Source organism: Hippichthys cyanospilos, chromosome 4 (genome assembly GCF_059441005.1).
Source record: "Hippichthys cyanospilos isolate Australia breed blue-spotted pipefish chromosome 4, RoL_Hcya_1.0, whole genome shotgun sequence".
NCBI classification, from domain to species: Eukaryota; Metazoa; Chordata; class Actinopteri; order Syngnathiformes; family Syngnathidae; genus Hippichthys; species Hippichthys cyanospilos.
The window spans coordinates 20,072,028-20,091,889 of record NC_142372.1 but is presented as its reverse complement, the minus strand read 5'-3'; the positions used below and the strand labels follow the sequence as shown (position 1 = coordinate 20,091,889).

Here is a 19,862-nt window from a genome sequence, read left to right as displayed (position 1 = left end):
GCTGTTTGTGAAAGAGACAAAAATAACGGATTTAGAGAAATCTATTGCTTTGAAAATCACATTAAAGCCATGTTTTTTGTTTATCTAAACTGCCATATTGGATTATCTAAATTGAGTTGGGTGTATCTGTTCATCTTGCAAAACACCCAAAAACGTAGTCCAGGAGAGGCCAGCACAGCGCTCAAATGATCCAAATTCAAAGAAATGACATACAAAGATATGTCTCACAAATGTTTGTTTCTGGCATTGCAAAAGACTTTACATAAGTCATTCTGTGTCTATATGAAAACCTTTTTAGTGGGGTTGAAATCCTTGGATAGGTTCACACTGTAGCCTAAAATGACTCCATTCCAATTTATTTCTTTTTTCGGCCAATCTGTCTCTGATGTTTGATTGCAGTGTGAACGACACATTTTTTCAAATGCGACCCGGTGCCACTTGGGTATGTGGTACTAAATCCGATACAGATCCGATCTTTTGACATGCGAACTCAGTCTGACAACATACGTGACAACCAAGCGTTAAAATTGTGTACTCAAAAAGGAACAAGCAGGTTGGAAAAACCAAAAGAACAATAGCGGTCGAGGCGAAGACAACTCAATGAAAGGAGAGCGAGGTGTATTTTGTCTCTCGCTCTTATTAGGCGAGCGCTTGCTCGCTGGGAGTAAGTGAGCGAGAGAAGCATTGTTGGCACTGCACAAAATGAAATGACAAACACCTCACCCTTCCCCTCATTAATTTACTCCTTACATATAAAAGATTGCAAATATTCTGGCTCAACTATGACAACCATTTCAACATCGCCACATACTTTCGCAAACATGTTTAGCACGTTCGCCGCATGTGAGGTCACAATGTCCTGTGTGTTGCGCTGTTAAGCAGTCAGACACAGATAACAAAGATCCGATTTCATAAAAAAAAAAAAAAAAATCAGAATTGAGCATCAAGCCCTGCAGTGAATTGCCATGATCTACTCCAGTTCTTCTCAATTATATTTGCCAAGCCACCCTCCCCAGGAAAGAGAAAACCTTCCCCCCATTTGCCACACGGACCATAAATGAGATTATTTTCAATAAAAATTGCGTAAGTATACCTAAACCTGTATGTTGTTTAACATAAACAAAGAAAAAAGCAAGATAATTCAACAGTTCAACAGTTTTTAATTGTTTTTACAGCATTTATACGGGTTACAGCTTACTCTAAAATTGAAAAAAAATACCCAAGTGCATCAACGTGCCTGAAACTTAAAAAAAAAAAATATATTGCAAATTTATATTTTATTGCAATTACATTTCACATGACAAAAACAAAGCCTTTTCCACCACCAACATTTTGGAAGATGTTATTTGATTAGGTATTATGCACATATTATATGTGTCTTGATGAACCATGTTCTTTAATTAAGTGAAATATTTAAGTATTTTCACCCCCATCATTCTTCTTGACATCCCATAGAAACTTTTATAGATTGAAAGAAAGCCCTTATTGTTTGGATATTTGTCATTATTCATGTGTACATTATTGCATGGATGGATGTTGTTTTCTGTCCGAGTTGGAAATTTCCTGGCATGTTTGAATGCACTATGCAGTTAGCTGCTGGACACATTAACACTGTAGACAATTGCCGCATCATGCAGTGAATGCATAATTGACTTGTGGTTTCTTGTCATCCCTGACTATGACATTTTTAAAGGTGATGAGTTAATAATGTTGGTAGACGTGATGTGATTTCGTCACAAACGTACTTGCGAGGATCAGCTGGTTGTTAGCGACCACAACTTTGAAGACCAACTTCAAAAGAAAAGTGCACTACGGCCATTCCCCTGATGTCCACACATTCTTTGGTGAATGTATTTTGAAGTTTCCTTTCACAGCACGTGACCTTGATAGTGTGTTGTACCCTAGTTTATTTACATGTAAGGAAGGAATGCATTTTCTTTTAAATACGTGAATTTGGGGATATCAGTATCAATATTTGAAAATATAAAATGAGAATTTTGATTCCTATGTGATTCTAAATATTAATTTATTGGTTTGTTTGTCAGATTTCTTTAGTTCAACATAGCCTTTTGCATTTTGTTTGGGTGGAAAAAAAAGGTGTTTTCTATCATGTCACAAACAATCTTGAAATGATTCATGATTCTTTATCAAGCTTCTCTGAAATATGTTTATTTTTGGACGTCATGACAAATATCAAACATCCGGCAATGCAGAGTAAAGGAATTGGGCAAGGGTTGTTGTTTGTTACTACTAGGTTTGTAATTTCAGAGGTAAATGACGCTGGCTCAAAATTGGCCTTTTGTAAAAACTGTGCACAGCTGGAAGGAGTGTTGTTGCTTACCGTGGCCCTATTAGAGAAAGTCTTCGAAGTCCAGAATTCCTCTGTGGCACTGCCTCGTCTCATCCCTCTACACATTACTAAGTTGTTAGGCACCAGGCTCCTGCCGGCAAAAAGAAGATATTAAAAGCCATAAATTAGTCTTCAACAAGAGCTCAGTAGGGGATTTATCTATTTTGTCTCTGACAAGGTGCTAGATGTCAAAAGCCTAGTTCAAAAATAATCATAGTAGTATGAGGAAAAATTGGACATTTTTTCACCGGGTGTTCAAGTGACGGCCAAAGGGGGAAAAAAATGTGATTTCTTTGGTTCCCTTTGGAATGAATTGGGTAGTTCTGATCACATGTTCAAATACAAATAAATAATTGCAAGTATTTACATTTTGGCATTATTTAAAACAAAACTTATAGTGAGGTCACAGATAGTTACTTTGAGGTATGGGAGATTTTTTTTTTGCATTCCAGAGAGATGACTTCTTTCAAGTGGCTGACAATGACATTTTTCATTCGTTCTGGTGTCAAGAACAACTGCGCCTTGGACCTGAGCTCTTTTGAAGTTTTTTAAGACAGATGACCCTCTTAATTTGAACGATGGCTTCTGTGGCTCACTAACTCACTCTATGATTAACCCCTGGCATAACCGAGACTTGCCTTTTTTTTCTCATTGCAGAAACCGGAGACGAAAGGAAGCTAGAGTTCCTTGTGCAGCCTGTGCCTGTCACCAAGGTTCTGGGCGCTAGTGTCTTGCTGCCCTGCGTGGCTACAGGTTTTCCAACTCCTCATGTGCGATGGATGTTTAAAGATAAACTGCTAGAGGAAAGGTATGAGTAGTCAACTTTGCCATTTTTTTTAACCCATGAAATCATTGATGCATTAGTTTGTTGTCATTTGCCAAAGAAATGTTGAGTTTATGAAAAAGAAAATTTCTGAAACTTGATGGTTTCCAGCAAAATGTAATGTTTTTTTGTTTTGTTTTTTTTTTACACTTAGCCCATATAGCAGTGTGACACGCGGAAAACTGAATGGCTCATTCAAATGCTCAGAACGAAGAAATGTCATTTAGATCCTAAAGTATTACCACATACATGAAAAAAAAAAAAATCCCTTGAATGTGGTTTTCTGCTTTTGGTCTGTGCCATTTGCTTGTTCGTTATGCTTCAACAGATAGCTACAGTATACAAGGCGTGATGCAAAAGTTCCAGGACTGGCCTCATAAAAGATAAAATTCTAACTATGATTTAATCATCCTTCAGCTTTTGCCCACAATGTTCTAAGCGTTCGAGAACGTCATCTCCGTGATGAAGCATTCTCCCAACCCACCCACCTGCTTGAAGAAGTAGATGATAAAAGAATGGCCAGGAGAGCTGATGAGGATTTCAGTGGAATGTATGAAGTAGTTGAAGAGGATTGTTAAGTTTTTCAGACTCCCAAGAGTATGTTTTGTGGCACCAGTCCTGGGAATTTTCTGTCTCAAGTCGTAATAAGCTCTATAGATATTTAAGTGGGTTAGCTAGGTAGCTGTGTAGGTCAAGTGTCATGTTCAGCCTCTTCTGGCTCTCACGGCTTTTAAAATGTAGCCGAGTAATTATAATAATTAATGGAATATTGCTGTTGCTCAAGTTGTTAATGCTGTTCTACCAGTACCCCAGGGGGTACCTGGACATGGCATACAAGCCACACAGTCGGTAAGGTGAGGTTGCCAACTTTTCTACAGCGAGGTCATCCACAAATTATGAACTTAGCACCTGTGCCCGCACTCCTATGGCGCTCATTATCTCGGAAAGAGCAGATGAAATCTTAAAGTGAAAGTTGAAAGGAAGTTGGACTCTCACCACCTTTTTTTTTTTTAGTTCTACAGATGATTGTGTTTCATGATACTAAGTTTTGGTCTTGACTGAATTGTGTTTCTGTACATCTATGACTTTCCAAGATGACTTAACATATTTCATCACATTTTTATTTCAATGCCTTAGAATACCTCATATTCGACTCTAAAGGGAATGGGTTAAAAGGTACTTATTAATCTAGCTTTTAATTAGCAAATTCCATTCGGCGTAAACGCCCGCCCCCCAGGTTACCCATACTGGTAATTAGCATGTGCACTCCAAACAACAGGGAGAGTAATTTAGGATGTTAAAGTAAATGCCGCCTTACTGCCTTCAGAGCTGAAATGGATTGTGGCGTGATTCTGTTACCACATTTTGGTTTCCCTGTGACATTGATGAGTGAAAGAATAGCTTTGTTGTCCCTGAATCTCCTGTTGAGCAATAGCTGAGAGCTAGACACTGTTGTCAGCTCTTAATTAATGCACAATGTGGGAGTCAAAGAAAGGAAGCGACAAAAAGAGTCTTAATTGGTCTTGGGACTAAACGGGCCTTGAAAGTGACAACATAAATGCTTGAGATGCGAAATATTTTTTGGGAGACTCTTCCAAGCAGCCAATTGAAATTTGTGCGAATCTGACGGCAAGGAATATTTGTTTTGTTGTTTTCCCATCTCCATTCCTGGAAAGCTCGCTGATTTGCAACACAAAGTAAGTGGTAGTTTTTGAAGCCACTGATTCTCAAGCATCTCACTCTTCCCCCAAACTTACTTCTTTTTTTTTTTTTCCTCTGACTTTTCTACAAGCACTTGGCGCCATGTATCTTTATTTTGATTTGGAGCATGTGGCAATGCAGCTGGTACATAAATTTCCCTGGTTTGTTAAGACAGACACGGATTAGGAAACCACCTGAAATAAAAATATAGAGCAGGTGGTTGGTGTTCTTTCAGTCTTGATTATTCCCATGAGGCATAGTTGCATATTTCCTTTAAAAAGCCATGCTGATGTGTGAAGTAAACAACATTTGTCTGCTATTGTTTTGGAGAGAAATTCATTTTTCAGAATATTTCTAACTACAGTTGACAACAGCTCGGCGAACACAATCAACATCGTTATTTGATTTCAATAAATCCCAGTATACTTCATTGTAGTTCATCAACCTTATATACAATCTCAGGGATAACAGCCACACATAGGCAGTGCTTCAAATTCCTTATTGTTTGTCCAGGCCTAGACAGGCCCGGAGTAGGCCGTCCGGAGCATTATGTACATACCTGGTGGGCCGCTAGAGGCGCTGTTTCTGCCCGCAATTTAATTTCAAAATTATCTCCCCATTAAGTTTACATCTATGCCATTGCAGAGTTCATAAAACGTAAAGTATAAGTGGTTGAATATTGTCGTGCTTCCACGTGTGATGGCGAAGCGTGGGTGGACAGAGTCACACGACAAAAGTTCCTCCTTTGTGCACTTGACTTGCCTCCAATACGCACACAGATTACAAGCACGAGTGAACGTTCCTTAAGTCACACTCTACGTTGTTCTTGGCCTCTAGCTCGGGCACAGACAGCGCTTAGCAGTATCCTTGCAGTGAGCCGTGAGTACCAAACAACAACCATAGAACAACAACTCGTCTCGCGATGACGACCGCTAACTGGTTGCATTCAATGACCAAACTTGGCTCGGGAAACTAAAGCAAGAAATTGATACACAGCTATAGGTCGTCAACATCTTAATTGCCTTACAATATTTAGTATGTTAAATTCCAAAACTTTTCAGAGAATGACAGGAGCTCAAAAATGTTTAGCACTGTGTTCCCTTTAACTTATTATACAGTATCACAACTGCTCAAATAAACTCCAGTTATCTAGTAAAGCATTCAGTTGCAAAAATAACATACAAGTATTGACGTTGGGTGGAGTGGTAAGCTAATTTAAATGGATCCACTAATATGTGTAACACTGAACGTCATCGTTAAAAGGCTGTGAACTAATGTATCCCCAGAGCTAAAAAGGAGTCCCATTCCGGCCATACACATACATAATATAAATTATGTACATACACAGCAGCCAACCGGTGATCAAAAATCATTGGAGACCATTACAGTTACCGCATTTTCACGGCCATAAGGCGCATTTAAAAGTCTTAAATTATAGGCAAACTCGATGAGGCATCATGACACGGTGCGTCGCATGTGTGCACCGAGTTCCAAAATCTGTAAATGTTGCTGACATCGGTGAGGGCTCCGTGACTGACTGACTAAATCTTTCCTGCCCATGCGACACTTATTCAAAAAAAAAAGGAGGATGTGATTGAAGACAGGATGCGCATGTTAAAGCGGGAATGGTGTGTGGAAAGAGGAGGCATGACATGCACTTTAAGAAAAAAAAATGGTAGAGAAAAGAATGTCAATCAAGAAAAAAAGAGCATCAATTGAAAAAGAAAAAGAATGTCAGCCAACGCTTGATTGCCGTTTTTTAGTGCCCTGAATTGACAGCTTGAACTTCATTTCGAAGCAACACTGCGTGAATAAGATTGATTTCAGACCAGCACTATGTTGCACACAATGGAGGCGACTCACTGGGAACCAATTATTATCAAGTTGGTTGAGTTGAAGACTAAGCTTCTAGACAAGAACTTCAAAGCAAAAACACAGCTTGCCGTTCGTGTCATATGTCACCTGTACCATAAGTACATTTTGAAATATTGGTTGACTTCCTCACAATTTTGATTAGGCTGCCCCTGCTTGACAGGCGGGGCATTGCCTCGTATGTCTCCTAGTGCTTCTACCAAATAAACGAATCACCCCCCCCCCGCCCATGTGCATTGATCCCCTGCTACTCATCCAACATCAAACTCACAATTCATTCTGATTAAACTCGAATCCCCAAAGGTAACAAAACACTATTTAGTTTCTCAGCACTATACATTGAGCCGATGACATCATCGTCACGTGCCTAGGGGGCCCAGCAAAGACTGTCTGGGATCTTTGTATACACAAGCCCTGATGACACTCATGAAAAGTCATCTTTTGTTATTTGGGGTATCACTCTGTTGTCTAATAAAATCCTCTAGTAGTCAATGAAATGGATGAATTATGCATGATGCCCTGCAAACAGCGAATTGGCAGAGCATGTAAATCAAGCTTCTTCTCAAAGCCTGTCACTCCTCCATCTCCCCTCCTCCTCGTCCTCTCGAATTGATTTGAATGTGACTGGATATTGTGTTTAGTCGTGTAAGAAGACAGACGAGCGTGGCAGGGAATTTGTCTGAAATTGGACTGCAGAATAAACCTATCATGCAAATGTCTTGCACAGAAACCCTCCCATTTTCTTTACTGCGGTAAAGATGAAACACACAAACATGTACATTCAAGTATGGGCCTCACTCCTGCTGTTTCTTAAGGCTCTATACGCTAAAGGAAATTAATCATGGCTTTTTACCGTTTTGTCCATGCTTCATTATAGCCAACTGCATTTAATAGCGTTTTTATACAAAGGCCTTTACAATTATTTATCCACCGAAAGTAAGAGCCTGAAAAACCTTTTAGAATCTAATATAAAACCATATATTATTGGGCTTAAACCCAGCTTGTAAAAATCAATAAACTAGTCCGTTGCTTGGTTATTAATTGCAGCTTCAGAACAGAAAGCTACTTGTGGCAAAGTTTCTTTTCCACAATGCACTTGTTTTGACCCAAGATCCACTTTCGGAAGTAAACTCATCAGCTCCTACTTTTACTTCTCTAAGAAGAAACATCCTTTAATTGCGTCTTGAGTACACTCGTGAACATTTGGCCTTGCATTAGAACATTTTAGTTTTTCAAATGCATGCACACACACACACAAGGTGTGTTTAAGTGGGTGGTAATAGGGAAGTTGTTTTCAACTCATGCACTGTACACTTATCACAATTATGTGATTGTTGTTTAATATCACAAGCATGAAACTAATGAAAGAACGCAATTTGTATGAGTGCAAGTGTTGTTGCGTGCATTTTTAACAGAAATAATTGCAGCGTAAACATATACCACATATTTTTTAAAGTGAAGACCATTTCTCTGACACGCTATATTAGGGACAGGCTAATATAATGTCAGTTTGTATCATGATAGACATGTGATCGATATCAACAGAAATTATGGTATGTTCGATATAACCTATGAGAGAAAAAAAGAGAAACATATCCTGACTAGTATGCTGTATGTTTTAGTTAGAGGCTACAGCAAGGGTCCCCAACTACCGGTCCACGGCCTTCTACTGGTCCGTGGATCAACTGGTACTGGGGCGCACCCAAAATAATTAATTATTCCTGCTTCATATATTATCTGACTCTAAAAGTTTTTTTTTTTTTTTTTTAACTTTTATTTTGAAAGCTGACTTGGATTATCTGTGATTCATTTTGGTCCAGAGGTAGGCAACTTACATGTTTCGGCTGGTCTGTTATTTGTCAGAGCCCTGCCCCCTTTTCATCATTGTCGCTCCGTCATTCTTTTCAAGCCAGACGAAATTGTAATCTTCGGTCAGTCTGTGTATCTTTGCTCAACATTTCACGACCACTAGACGGTGACATTTGGCTTTTTTTTCTGGTCCTTCATTTCTCAGGCGCTTTTTTCTGTTTTAGTATTTACACCCAAAGAAAACGCAATGTCTGTGGTTATACAGTTACACTGCAATTGAAACACAACACAGTGATATAAGTGTAACACAAAAACAAAGCCAGCTCAAGGTTTTTAACCCGAGGCTGTAAATACACCATCATGTTTAATTAATGCAGTTAACAATCATGTCCACTGGATGGCATCATCTTGCTTTGCTTGTCTCTCAAAAAGTGATTTCGGTTCTCATAACTGCCTGGCCTCCAACTATTAAAGACAGTTTCATGAACATTTGTCGACATTTGTCTAAATTTCATTTCTCACATACACTACAAGCGAAACAAAGTATTGCTGAGGTTGAATTTACTAAAAAAAAAAAAAAAAATCCTTATTTAGGGGAAAAAAAAAAAAATATTGTGTATTTTCTGGCCAAGAGCCAATCAGAGAAAGAATGCAAAGAATGCATTTAAGTGACATTTTTACAATCCATTTCAATCTTACCAGTCTGACGTTCCCAACACCCCCCCAATTTCAGAGCCCCGTTGAACATGAAAGAAGTTCATGAATGACAACCCCATAAATGGCTTGCTGAGAAATTGAGTTGGTGCAGGAAAGTGGGGGTCAAGGGGAACAGTCAGTTGTTGAGGACACTAGAAGCACCATCACACAAGATGGTTCCTACATAAAAATGGCTACTCTTCAGCACAGTGGATCTTTTTCTAAAACAAAGTGCGCCACAGTCATGGGACGATCCCATGAGACGAGATGTCTTATGATCCCATGAAACAAGATGTCTGACGAGATTCATCCTTCAACAAAGAGACGAGATGAGAATTTTGCTAAAATTGCTATACAAAATCATGCGTGAAAATATGAATTTTTCCTTTTTCAAAATGTTACTTACTGAGCAGACCCCAAAAAACGTAATGATCCAGTGGGGCCAGGCTCATTTTTCAGCTACAGCTGCAATCTTGCCCAATACCACATATTGCCTCAAAGGTCAAAGGTCCCGGTTCAAATCCACCTGGCTCCGGCCTTCCTGTGTGGCATTTGCTTGTTCTCCACGAGCCCGCGTGAGTTCTTTCTTGGGACTCCGGCGTCCCAAATACATGCATGGCAGGTGACTTGGACATACTGAATTAGGTGTGATTGGGTGCGTGAATGGTTGTTCGTCTCTGCGTGCCCTATGATTGGCTGACAACCAGTTCAGGGTGTCCCCCGCCTACTGCACGAAGCCAGCTGAGATAGGCACCAGCAAGCCTGCGACCCCTGTGGGGATAAGCGGCTCTAGAAAATGTGTGTGTGTGTGTGTGTGTGTATATATATATATATATATATATATATATATATATATATATATATATATATATTTTTTTTTTTTTTTTTTTTTTTATTTTATTTTTTTTTTTAACTTGGTGAAATATACAGTATAAAAAGAAGACAAAACATTTCAACTTAATTATGAATTACCATTTTTTTGTAATTATCAACAAATGTATTTTTTTTATTTTATTTTATGTCATTCCAGACCTTGAATTTTTGCCGATCGTGGGAATGTTGAATGAGTGGTCCACCAACAGTGAAATTGCTTCACCGCAAGCCACTTATTTTCTCTTCCATGGTCAAAAGAGACCATAATTCCATCTCAAGTGTTCTTTCTCTGCTTTTAAATTCTGCAGTCATTGTTTCCTCTAAGCAACTTGACAAACTCACCGGTGGTCTTGTATGTTCTCCTCTAATATAAGAGGAAGCTGTCAATGCGGCACGAAAGGCTGAGCGTCTCAATAGTTGTCCTGGTGCGACAAAATGCAGACTGCTCTACGCTGTGAGCCGAGGGACGCCTTTCAGAAAAAGGGTTCATGCGGTGTAGTTTGGATATTCACAGCCAACCAGCATGATTGGCCTTCTCTTCAGCTGTTCAAAGGAAAGTAATCAATCCACAGAAAAGCAATTGCTTGACATTTTAGATCTACTGTATGGCATGCTTCGAAAAATATGGTTTCCCTAGTGTTCAGTTCACCTTCTTGACTTGACTTAACAACAAATTGGTGAATAACTAGTTTTAAAGTCAGAGGGCATTGGTTAGGATGCCTCCCGGAGGCCTTCCCCGGTGAGACGTTCCGGGCATGTCCCACCGGGAGTAGGCCCCGGGAACGACCCAGGACATGCTGGAGAAACTATGTCTCTCAACTGGCCTGGGAATGTCTGGGGATCCAACTGGAGGAGCTGGACCAAGTGGCCGGTTAGAGGGAAGCCTGGGTTTCGCTGCTCAAGCTGCTGCCCCCACCGCTCGACCTCGGATAAATGGACGGGCGGGTGGACAATAATTGATGTGGTATGTTATATATGGCGTCCGAGCTTTGAGATTGATGACTGTGCTTTAAAAGCTTGGAAGTGATTGAAACACCATCCGCAGCGAGTGTACATCCACATTTAAGGAGGGTCAACCATTTTGACTCTTCGAATGCTGTCTGTTTGGCTTTATGGTTTCACTATACACCACAAAAGCAAATAGTTATCTGTTGATAATTGGGTTGGTTCTCAAAGTGACTGCAATAAGAAGTTACATGATATAATGGTATCCAAAACAATAATTCCCCATCTAATATTGTCTTTGCACTGGTAAAATAATGTTTTGAGTGTTCTCAGAGAGACATAAATTCAACAAAGAGTTTATTATTGTGCTTGTACTTTGCATTAGTGTACAACTATGCATCATAATGAAAGTTAGTCTGCCAGTTCTATGTTGTTATATGAGTGCGAGAGAGAGAAAAGGCATTCTTTATGCCTCATACCCTCTGTGTGATCCATTAGTTTCACACTGTTGTAAACTTTAACCAGACTGGTAAACATAGTGTCAAATCAATATCTCTCTCAACATTATTACGTCTTTATGGGCCAGATTTTTCTAGGATCAATAAAGCCTCCACTTACCAGACCTACCTTTATGAAGGCAGAATATTTTATGCTGCTCTGATAGTGGATACCATCCTACACTGCAAGTTGTCATAATATTGTGGCTTGTTAGTGTATGTGGTAAAGATGGTTGTTTTTATCTAACGTGCTGGAAGTCCGCTGTCGGTGTTGCACTTTGAAATGATCATACTTAGTCCTGAGTTGAACAGTGTGTTGTCCATCAAAAGAAGCCAAGCAGCGATGGTCACAGCATGTCAAGTGCCAGCACAGACTGTTGCCCACTCAGGGAGAAAAAATGAGTAGCTGTGGAAGCCCTCCTTGTAGCTGCTGAGAGCAAAAAAAATAAATAAAATAAAAACAAAGTCAACCTGCCACACTTCACTGCACTCCTTACCTCCGCATGTATCGCTCATTCACAACCTGCGCGCCACAGCTACATCCATCTTGCTGTGACCATGTTTGGATAATACCCCCGGTTTCTTTTTTTTTTCCATTATTCTGATTCTGTTCTGAAAGTACCGTTCTAGATGTAAGCTATTGATTTGTATCTAACGCACCTCACCTCTTCATCCTCCTCCTCCTTGTCGCATATGCTCTAGTGGTTGTTGAATCAAGCTCGAGCTTGGCCACAAACCGCTTTCCATTGGGCTAAGGGAAAATCAAAGTGAGTGTCATTTAATTAGGCCATGGTCAATGGTTCACTGGAAAGCTGTGTGCGTGTATTTCTAGAGCTGGTGTAAATATTTTTGATTATTTTTTAGACTGGTGGTGTACTCATGAAAAGTATGTCTTGTTAGTTTTCAAGGAGCTTTTACCGCAGTTCCTTTGGGTGTTTTCATGCACAAAATCACAAGGACAAAGACAAATACAGCAGAGTGTAAAGCATCCCTAAGTTTGCGTTTTCTTTAGGTAGCCTACATCTTAATAGTGAATGAAAAATGATTTGTTCTTGACTGTAGCCTGTTGCCATCGCTCACTACAGTTGCCGTTTGGGTTCATTAACAGCTGATGAAAGAAAACAAAAATGATGTTTCTCGAGGCATTGTATCAATAATTCACTTATTACTGTTTTGCTGTCTCACTGAAAACATGAGTCCATGCTAAAAACGAGTGTCATTTATAGAATGTACCGATGGATTTTTACAGCATAGTGACTTCTTCCAGATCTCAGTATCCAACCATTGCATAAAAGATGGATTGATTCACTTGAACGTACATTGCAAGGCTTAAGAAGAGAAAGCCAAAAAGAACTCATCATCAGAGATTACAGTTCAGTGCGGTGCTCATATTTAAAGGGAGTCGGAAGAAGTACAAAACTGATCTCGTCCTACGCCTCGTTTTCTATATTTAACTCATTTGATGTTAACAGAGTAGTTGGTCTTTTAAATATTTATTGTTTAAAAAAAGAGTGTGATTTGGGGAGCGGAATTTATTGGTGATATGTTTGTTCTGCCTGATAGTGGAAGGATAAGAGGGGCGCAGACCACGGCCCGATGGGGAGCACTAGAAAGCTGAAACCTTCTCTAAGAATATGCTTCAGGGAATAAAGGCTGAAATTAGTTTCTACTAAATCGGTAGATGTGGAAAAAGTATGTGATTGTATTGTGGGCAGCCCGTGAGTCCTTAACCCATCAATACTGTGAGAAAATGGACTTGAGGCAAAGTCTTAATTTTATACTATTCCTCGATCCTCTTTTTCTTTTCTCCAGTGAGGACCGCAGGGAATTGCTTGGAGGTGGCAGTCTTCAGATTTCCAATCTCACAGAGGACGACGCTGGCGTCTACACTTGTGTGGCTGACAACACCAATGCAACAATTGAAGCTCAGGCTCAACTCACTGTGCAAGGTAGGTAAAGGCCACTTGTCATTGCTCTCAGTCATTCACGGGTGCTTAATAAGTCATTACCAAATTTCTACAAAACATTTTCCGAATCACGTTGGACATGTCTACACCTAAACTGCAACCACAACAATGCATTCCTCTTAACCTTTTCCTGTGTTGTTTTTGTAAGACTGCGTACAAAGATGCAGATCTTGTGTAAACAAGTCATCAGCTGCATATCCATTACGGTTTTTTTTTTTGTTTTTGTTTTTGCTAGGCGAAAGTGACACTTCTACAATTTTAATATAGTACAATGTCGACTTGTAGCGGTTTCCATTTAAGCGTTTTTTTTCTTCAGAGGCGCCGGTGCATACAAAGCGCGGATTGTGCCTGCTTGTGCACGCGGTCTCCTTAATAAGCATGGTTCGAACAAGCCAGCTACCGAGCGAACCGAACCAGTCGAGTGGGTGCCGATGGAAGGAAAAATATTAGCTTACCTCTTCCTTAGCTTCAAATCTGCGCTCTGGATGACCAGACAAGTCAAGAGCAACGCAGTCTTGCTGCAGTTTGAAAATTTGTGTGACGCACGAAATTCACCTGGCCGCAAATGTGAATGCGGCGTTTCACTGCATTGCTAATGAAAGGGGTTGACCGTCACGGATCAGGTGATCGTGACTGATAATGGTTGATATGGTCAGAGGTAGACACATTAAAAACCTGGAACACATTTCATGCTTTGCTCATACTCTCAATATACGCAGATGCTCACTTAAATGTTCATATCTTGTTTGTCATAAACAGACTGAAAAAAAAATCATTTGTGGAAATGTTTTCACACATTTTACTGTAACAACAATTTCCTTTGAAATTACACCTTTTATTGTACGGATACTGTTTATTTTGTATCATCTTCTTTTATATAATAATAGCTAGATAATTTAAAGACAGCTTCTAAGCGTGGCTGTTTTTGTGGAAAAAGGTATGTTCCTTACAAATCAAACCCGTGTTTAAAAAAAAGACACTTTTTCTACTTTTATTATGCTGCCTTGTAAAACAACAAGCGGCAATATGACGATTCTTCGCACATATTTCGATTGAAGCAGAAATCATTTTAATTGATTCATTTTGAATCAAAAATCGATTCTGAATCGAATCGTAGACCCAAAGATCTGAATCAAATCTTAACAATCAAAGCTTTCTACCCGTACTGGACACTGCAGACTCCTGCATTAAATTAAAAAAAAAAAAAAAAAAAAATCAAAGGTGAAGTATAAACGTGAATATCCTCTGTTGCCCGACGAGAAAACAATGAACATTTGTTCCCTCTTTAAATTGCATTTTTTCAAGTGGTCATAAAGGACCCATCTCACTAACTGTTAGCTAAACTGCACATGGCCACTGTTGACTTGGGTTTATGGTTTCATGAAAATATTGTCCTAAGAACATATTTGAAATGCAAGTCAGTCCCACTCCTAATTTAGGACAAATGAAAAAAAAAAACATACAGGTCACCTAAGAGACAGCTGCTTTTTGATGTTGAGGAGGAAAAAAAAAATCAGTGAAGGTATTTTTTACTCCCTTCTATCAAGTCAACAGTTAGGTGTGAAGCAACAATGAAATTGGGAAACACCCTGAGGCTGTCCCCCCAATGTCATCCCATTTCACACAAAGCCACTAGGACTCCATCCCTTCTCTCTCAAATCTCTTTCCTCTCCTCTTCAACACCCTTTCACCATTTCCTGTCAGACACTGCGATTAAAGGAGACAGTAATGGAAAATTGGATCAGGTAGCAGGAGGACATCTGACTTTGCTTCCTTTGAGCCTTGAGATCTGCCACTTCAATTCCTTGAAATCCCTCATGTCTAATACCTGACCCGTGACCCAGCTTCCATGTAACAGCCGTTTTGGAATTGATCTCCAATATATTTTAAAGCCATTGGTCCTTGTGTTAAGTTAAAACAGTGGCGTTCTACTCTTGTACACACACAGAGTAAATTGCTTTTTTTTCCAGACCAAATTAATGACGAAACAAGATTGTGGCATCGATTTTCTCCCTGAAAGATCAATCGATTCCCCCAAGAAATACCTTGCGCTTGTAAATGAAATTCATACAAATTATTTTTCTATGCTGACGTGTTGGCATCTTTTTTTGATATATTTGGAATTGTAAACATAATGTTAGCTATGGACTGCTAAAAAGAAAATAAAAAGCATTTATACATTACGGTGATACCTCGCTACTTTGGAATTATATTGCTTAGAGATGTTATAGTTGTCTATAAATGCACTTGTCTCTGGCACTCCTTGGAAGTTGAACTACTACTGCAGTACACATATTTACTTTAACCTTAAATGATTAAACGTTATACCGTAAATGTACTGGTATGCCCTCTCTTTTCCGTGTCCAGTCACGTGCCTTTACGTTTAGCACTTCCTCGGACGTCCGACTAGAGCGAGTAACAAGAAGCTTATCGAACATGATTAAAACACAGAGTTAAAACTTTAAATTCTGATTTTTTACAAAAGGCAAGAGGAGCCAAAAGCTTTCTGTCGTCTCTCCTGTGTCTCACCTGTAACCGCCCGTGTGCGCTCAGCGCACACGCACACGTTACGAACGTGTTAGTAAGCACATTGATTGACAGCTTGGTCTCTGGGAACCGATCACGTGACTCGTAGGCGTACCACGAGCAAACGCCTACATCGCGGTTTTCACTTATCTCGTGGCGGTTCCAGTTCCAATTAACCACGAAAAACGAGGGATCACGGTATACCATTTGCTACAAAATGAAATCTGCCTTGGGGGTGTTATGATGAGTTGAAGATAGCGTTGCTGATACGGAGTGATTGACAGAATCTTTTCTTTTTTTTAAATAGCTTTTAAACAGCTTCATAAACAAAATGACTACAAGATGAGAATAACTCTGGAATTGTGTAGGCTTCTGCTCTTTCATGAACATCTGAAAAGAGAGATGTAGCTTCGCCCCCTTCTGTATTATATTTAGCAGAGAACTGGTGATGCTTTACACAACCAATAATCTTGGAATAGGATCACACTTGCAGGGCTTAATGCCCATTATGATTTTTTTGTGAAATCCGATTTTTTTTTTTTGTAAGGTCATTCACACAAGGGCTTGCTTTCTTTGATAGTGCAATGTTAATGGCTGAACAGTTTTTGGGACCTCGTGAAATGTGAGTACTTCGAAGGTACAAAGTTTCAGCCCATCACCATGGTATGTGTATGTATGTATGTATGTGTGTGTGTATATATGTATATATATATATATATATATATATATATATATATATATATATATATATATATATACACACACACACACACACACACTGTGTATATATGCTGGCAGCATTTATTTGTGTCATGTGTCAAAGATTGAATGTTTTATTTTGTTGGTGTGAAGCTGATTTGACTTTATTGCTGTTGTGAAGCTGCTCTGCATTTCTGTCAGTACAACTCAAGCAGTGTTTATGTCAATGTTTCTATCAGCCAAACTTGTGCTGTGACTTTGCTGTGACATCTCACCGTCTATTGGTGCTGCAACGATTAATGAAGCCAAAGGAGACAGCGCTTTTTGATTGTGGTCATGATGAGGACAATGCCCCATGTGTGTGCATACGTGCAGACCCGAAATAGCTTCCACTAACATGTAGGTTTTCAGTCTTCTGCTGCTAAAGGTTGGCGTCACTCATCCATCATGTCCTTCTGTTATGGCAGCAGTGCCTAATTGTTTTTGGTTTTTCAATTGGTGAGTCTGCAGCACGTGGATAAAATAGCTGTAAAGGTTCTGGAGATTTGCAATGGGCCGGTGACTGACAAACGCACAGCAGCAGTAGTATATTAGCCTTGGTGCAACAAAGACAAAAATATAAGTTAAGACTCCCTAGTGTCGGAATTCTTTATTTTACCAGGGCATATTTGTATAGTTTTACCCAACACTGTCAGAACGGTTTGGGGGAAAACGCTTTTCAGTTTATGCATGGTTATGCCCCATTCCAATGTCCACAAAAGCCCTAGCCTCAAACACATTGTAAATACTTCAGGTAAATACTTCAGATTTGTTTACATCCAACACAAATCTTGTTTGCATGAACGAAAACTTTGTCTAAATACAGGGGACCCCTGGTTTACCTTCATAATCGTCCCTGCCTTAAGTTTTTTTTCCCATCGGACGTGGACCGCAATGTTTTTGTCCCGTCTTTACACCATTTTTTCTGCCTTACGACATAAAAAAAATAACTTAAGAGTGCAGATGCGTGACCGCGCTCACACATCACTACACGCGCCACTGCTTACGTCACTACAATGCTGGTCTGCTATTGGTCGGCGTCACGATGCCCTAAGATACTAGTCTGCTATTGGTGGCGTCATGGTGTCAAAATGGCAGCCTGTTAAAAGCTTGGTTCGCCTTTGAGTGCTTACAAAAATGTTATAGTGCATTTTACTGCTTAATTCAGACTTGAATTGGTTAGCCGTGGGTCCCAAGATTGCTAATGATGTTAAAGAAAGAAGCAAGAAGACGATTGGTATGGAAACAAAGCTGGAGATAATCAAGAACTACAAAGAAGGCTAGGCTAGGCTAGGCTAGGGAATATGGCCGTAACAAGCTCGTCACCTCACTCAAAGGTAAATAAATTCCTTATTTATTTTTTATTTATGATGTTATTTAATTGTATACATGTATATTATATATAAGTAGCACTTGCTATACTATTTTGTTATCAAATTTTAATATGTAAACCATTTTGATGTTTTTACTTAGGGTTTTACACACATTTGCTATTTAACATAGGTTTGGATTGCCCGCCATATGGGGAATTCGCATTACGATCCCAACCGCGGAACGGATCAATCTCATAAAGCGGTGGCCCCATAGTCCTTTTTAGCTTGATTTGTTGATTTGAATTATATTTAGTTTACATACTTTGGATTTGTTTAAAAAAATATAATCAAACTTTAATATTCATCGGGTTTTTTTTGTCCTTCAGTTTTGTAAAAATCTGTTGCGCATCACAAACCTTTTCCTCAAAAAGTGTCATTCCAGATTCGAGGGGAGAGGGGGGAAAAGGGGACTCTCGTGAGGATAAGCGTCTATAGAAAATGGATGGAAGTGATCCATCCTGAGAAATTTAATGCGGGAAAGCTTCCCATGGATCTTTGAAAAGCAAACAAATCAGCTGGAAAAGTTCCCCTTACGGACATGTCTTTTCAATATCCTCAGTTATCGCCACCAGCAGGGTGGTGTCTTTGTCTGATTGTCATCCACTGGCTGGATTGTTTAGAGTTTTGTCTGCTTTTCTTTTCAGATAAAGCAGTATCGGCAACTCGCCATAGCCAAGTGAGTGGCGTTCATCACTGTCACTGTAGAGTTGCAGTGAACACCTTGGTATTGATGCCCTGTCGGTTTCTCCCTTTATTTTTCAAGTTCCTGTCCGAGGCAGCAATTTGTTTGGGATTTGATTGCAAGTGTTTTAAATAATACCATCAGAAATCCAAATTATATCTTTTTTTTTTCTTAAATCATATGTAAGACACAATATTCCACACTTTCTGTTCTCCACATATTTAAAGTTCCTGAGTTTGATTTCTGGTCAGTGGCCTATTCACAGCTTACATTTGTCTAAAATCGTACAATTTCCATTCAGACGCGTAATCACGTAATCATACAAAATAACACCCATAGTTCCTTCTGTAACAAGTAAAATATTTATTTTGATCTAAATGAACATTGATTTTACAGCAACTGTTAATGTGGTAATTTAAGAACATGCCTTGTGTTTTTTTTTTTTTTAGCTGAGCTATTTTTGTAACATTAACTCATGACACACATCAACTCATTGCATGCTGAAAGTCGTTTTTGTAAAAACAGTAAGGGACAATGCAACCATAGGCTGATCAGGAATATTCAACCACAAAAATCACAGCAAAACAAAAAATGACACAAGATAAAATCCATAAATAAGGGATCCAATCTTTCGAAACATTGCTTAGTAAAGCCTATATTTCACACAGTGGCATGGCGAGTGAGGGGGCAAAAGCAAGGTGAGCTCAGAAATAACAATTTAATTTGAAGATGTAAAAAAAAAAAAAAAAATACAAGGAAGTAAACTGCATCCAAACATTTCTTGATGATGTATGTCATGATGGCAACAACTCAAAATTCTTCAGAAGCATGTCTGTCAATTTAAAGGAAGATGAAACCAAACCGAATTTTTTAACATTATTATGCAGCAGCAGGTTAGAGTATGGCATACTGAATCGAGTGAGTACTTACAATACATGGTGTTTTAACTATGGTGCCCCAATTGCTTCACTTCAACCATTAGCTTCCAAAAGCTTCACTTCCACCATTAT

The 19,862-nt window shown here is 39.2% G+C and overlaps 1 protein-coding gene across 11 annotated transcripts in view; it reads left to right on the top strand.

Annotated features, from left to right (window-relative positions):
- neo1a (neogenin 1a) overlaps positions 1-19,862 on the top strand; it is a 163,516-nt gene that overhangs the window by 86,006 nt on the left and 57,648 nt on the right. For all 11 annotated transcript variants that reach the window (XM_088413297.1, XM_088413296.1, XM_088413299.1 and 8 more), the window contains exons 4-5: positions 3,008-3,158; positions 13,379-13,515. In XM_088413297.1, coding sequence (XP_088269423.1) covers positions 3,008-3,158; positions 13,379-13,515 — 288 coding nt within the window. The remainder of the gene's footprint in view (positions 1-3,007; positions 3,159-13,378; positions 13,516-19,862) is intronic.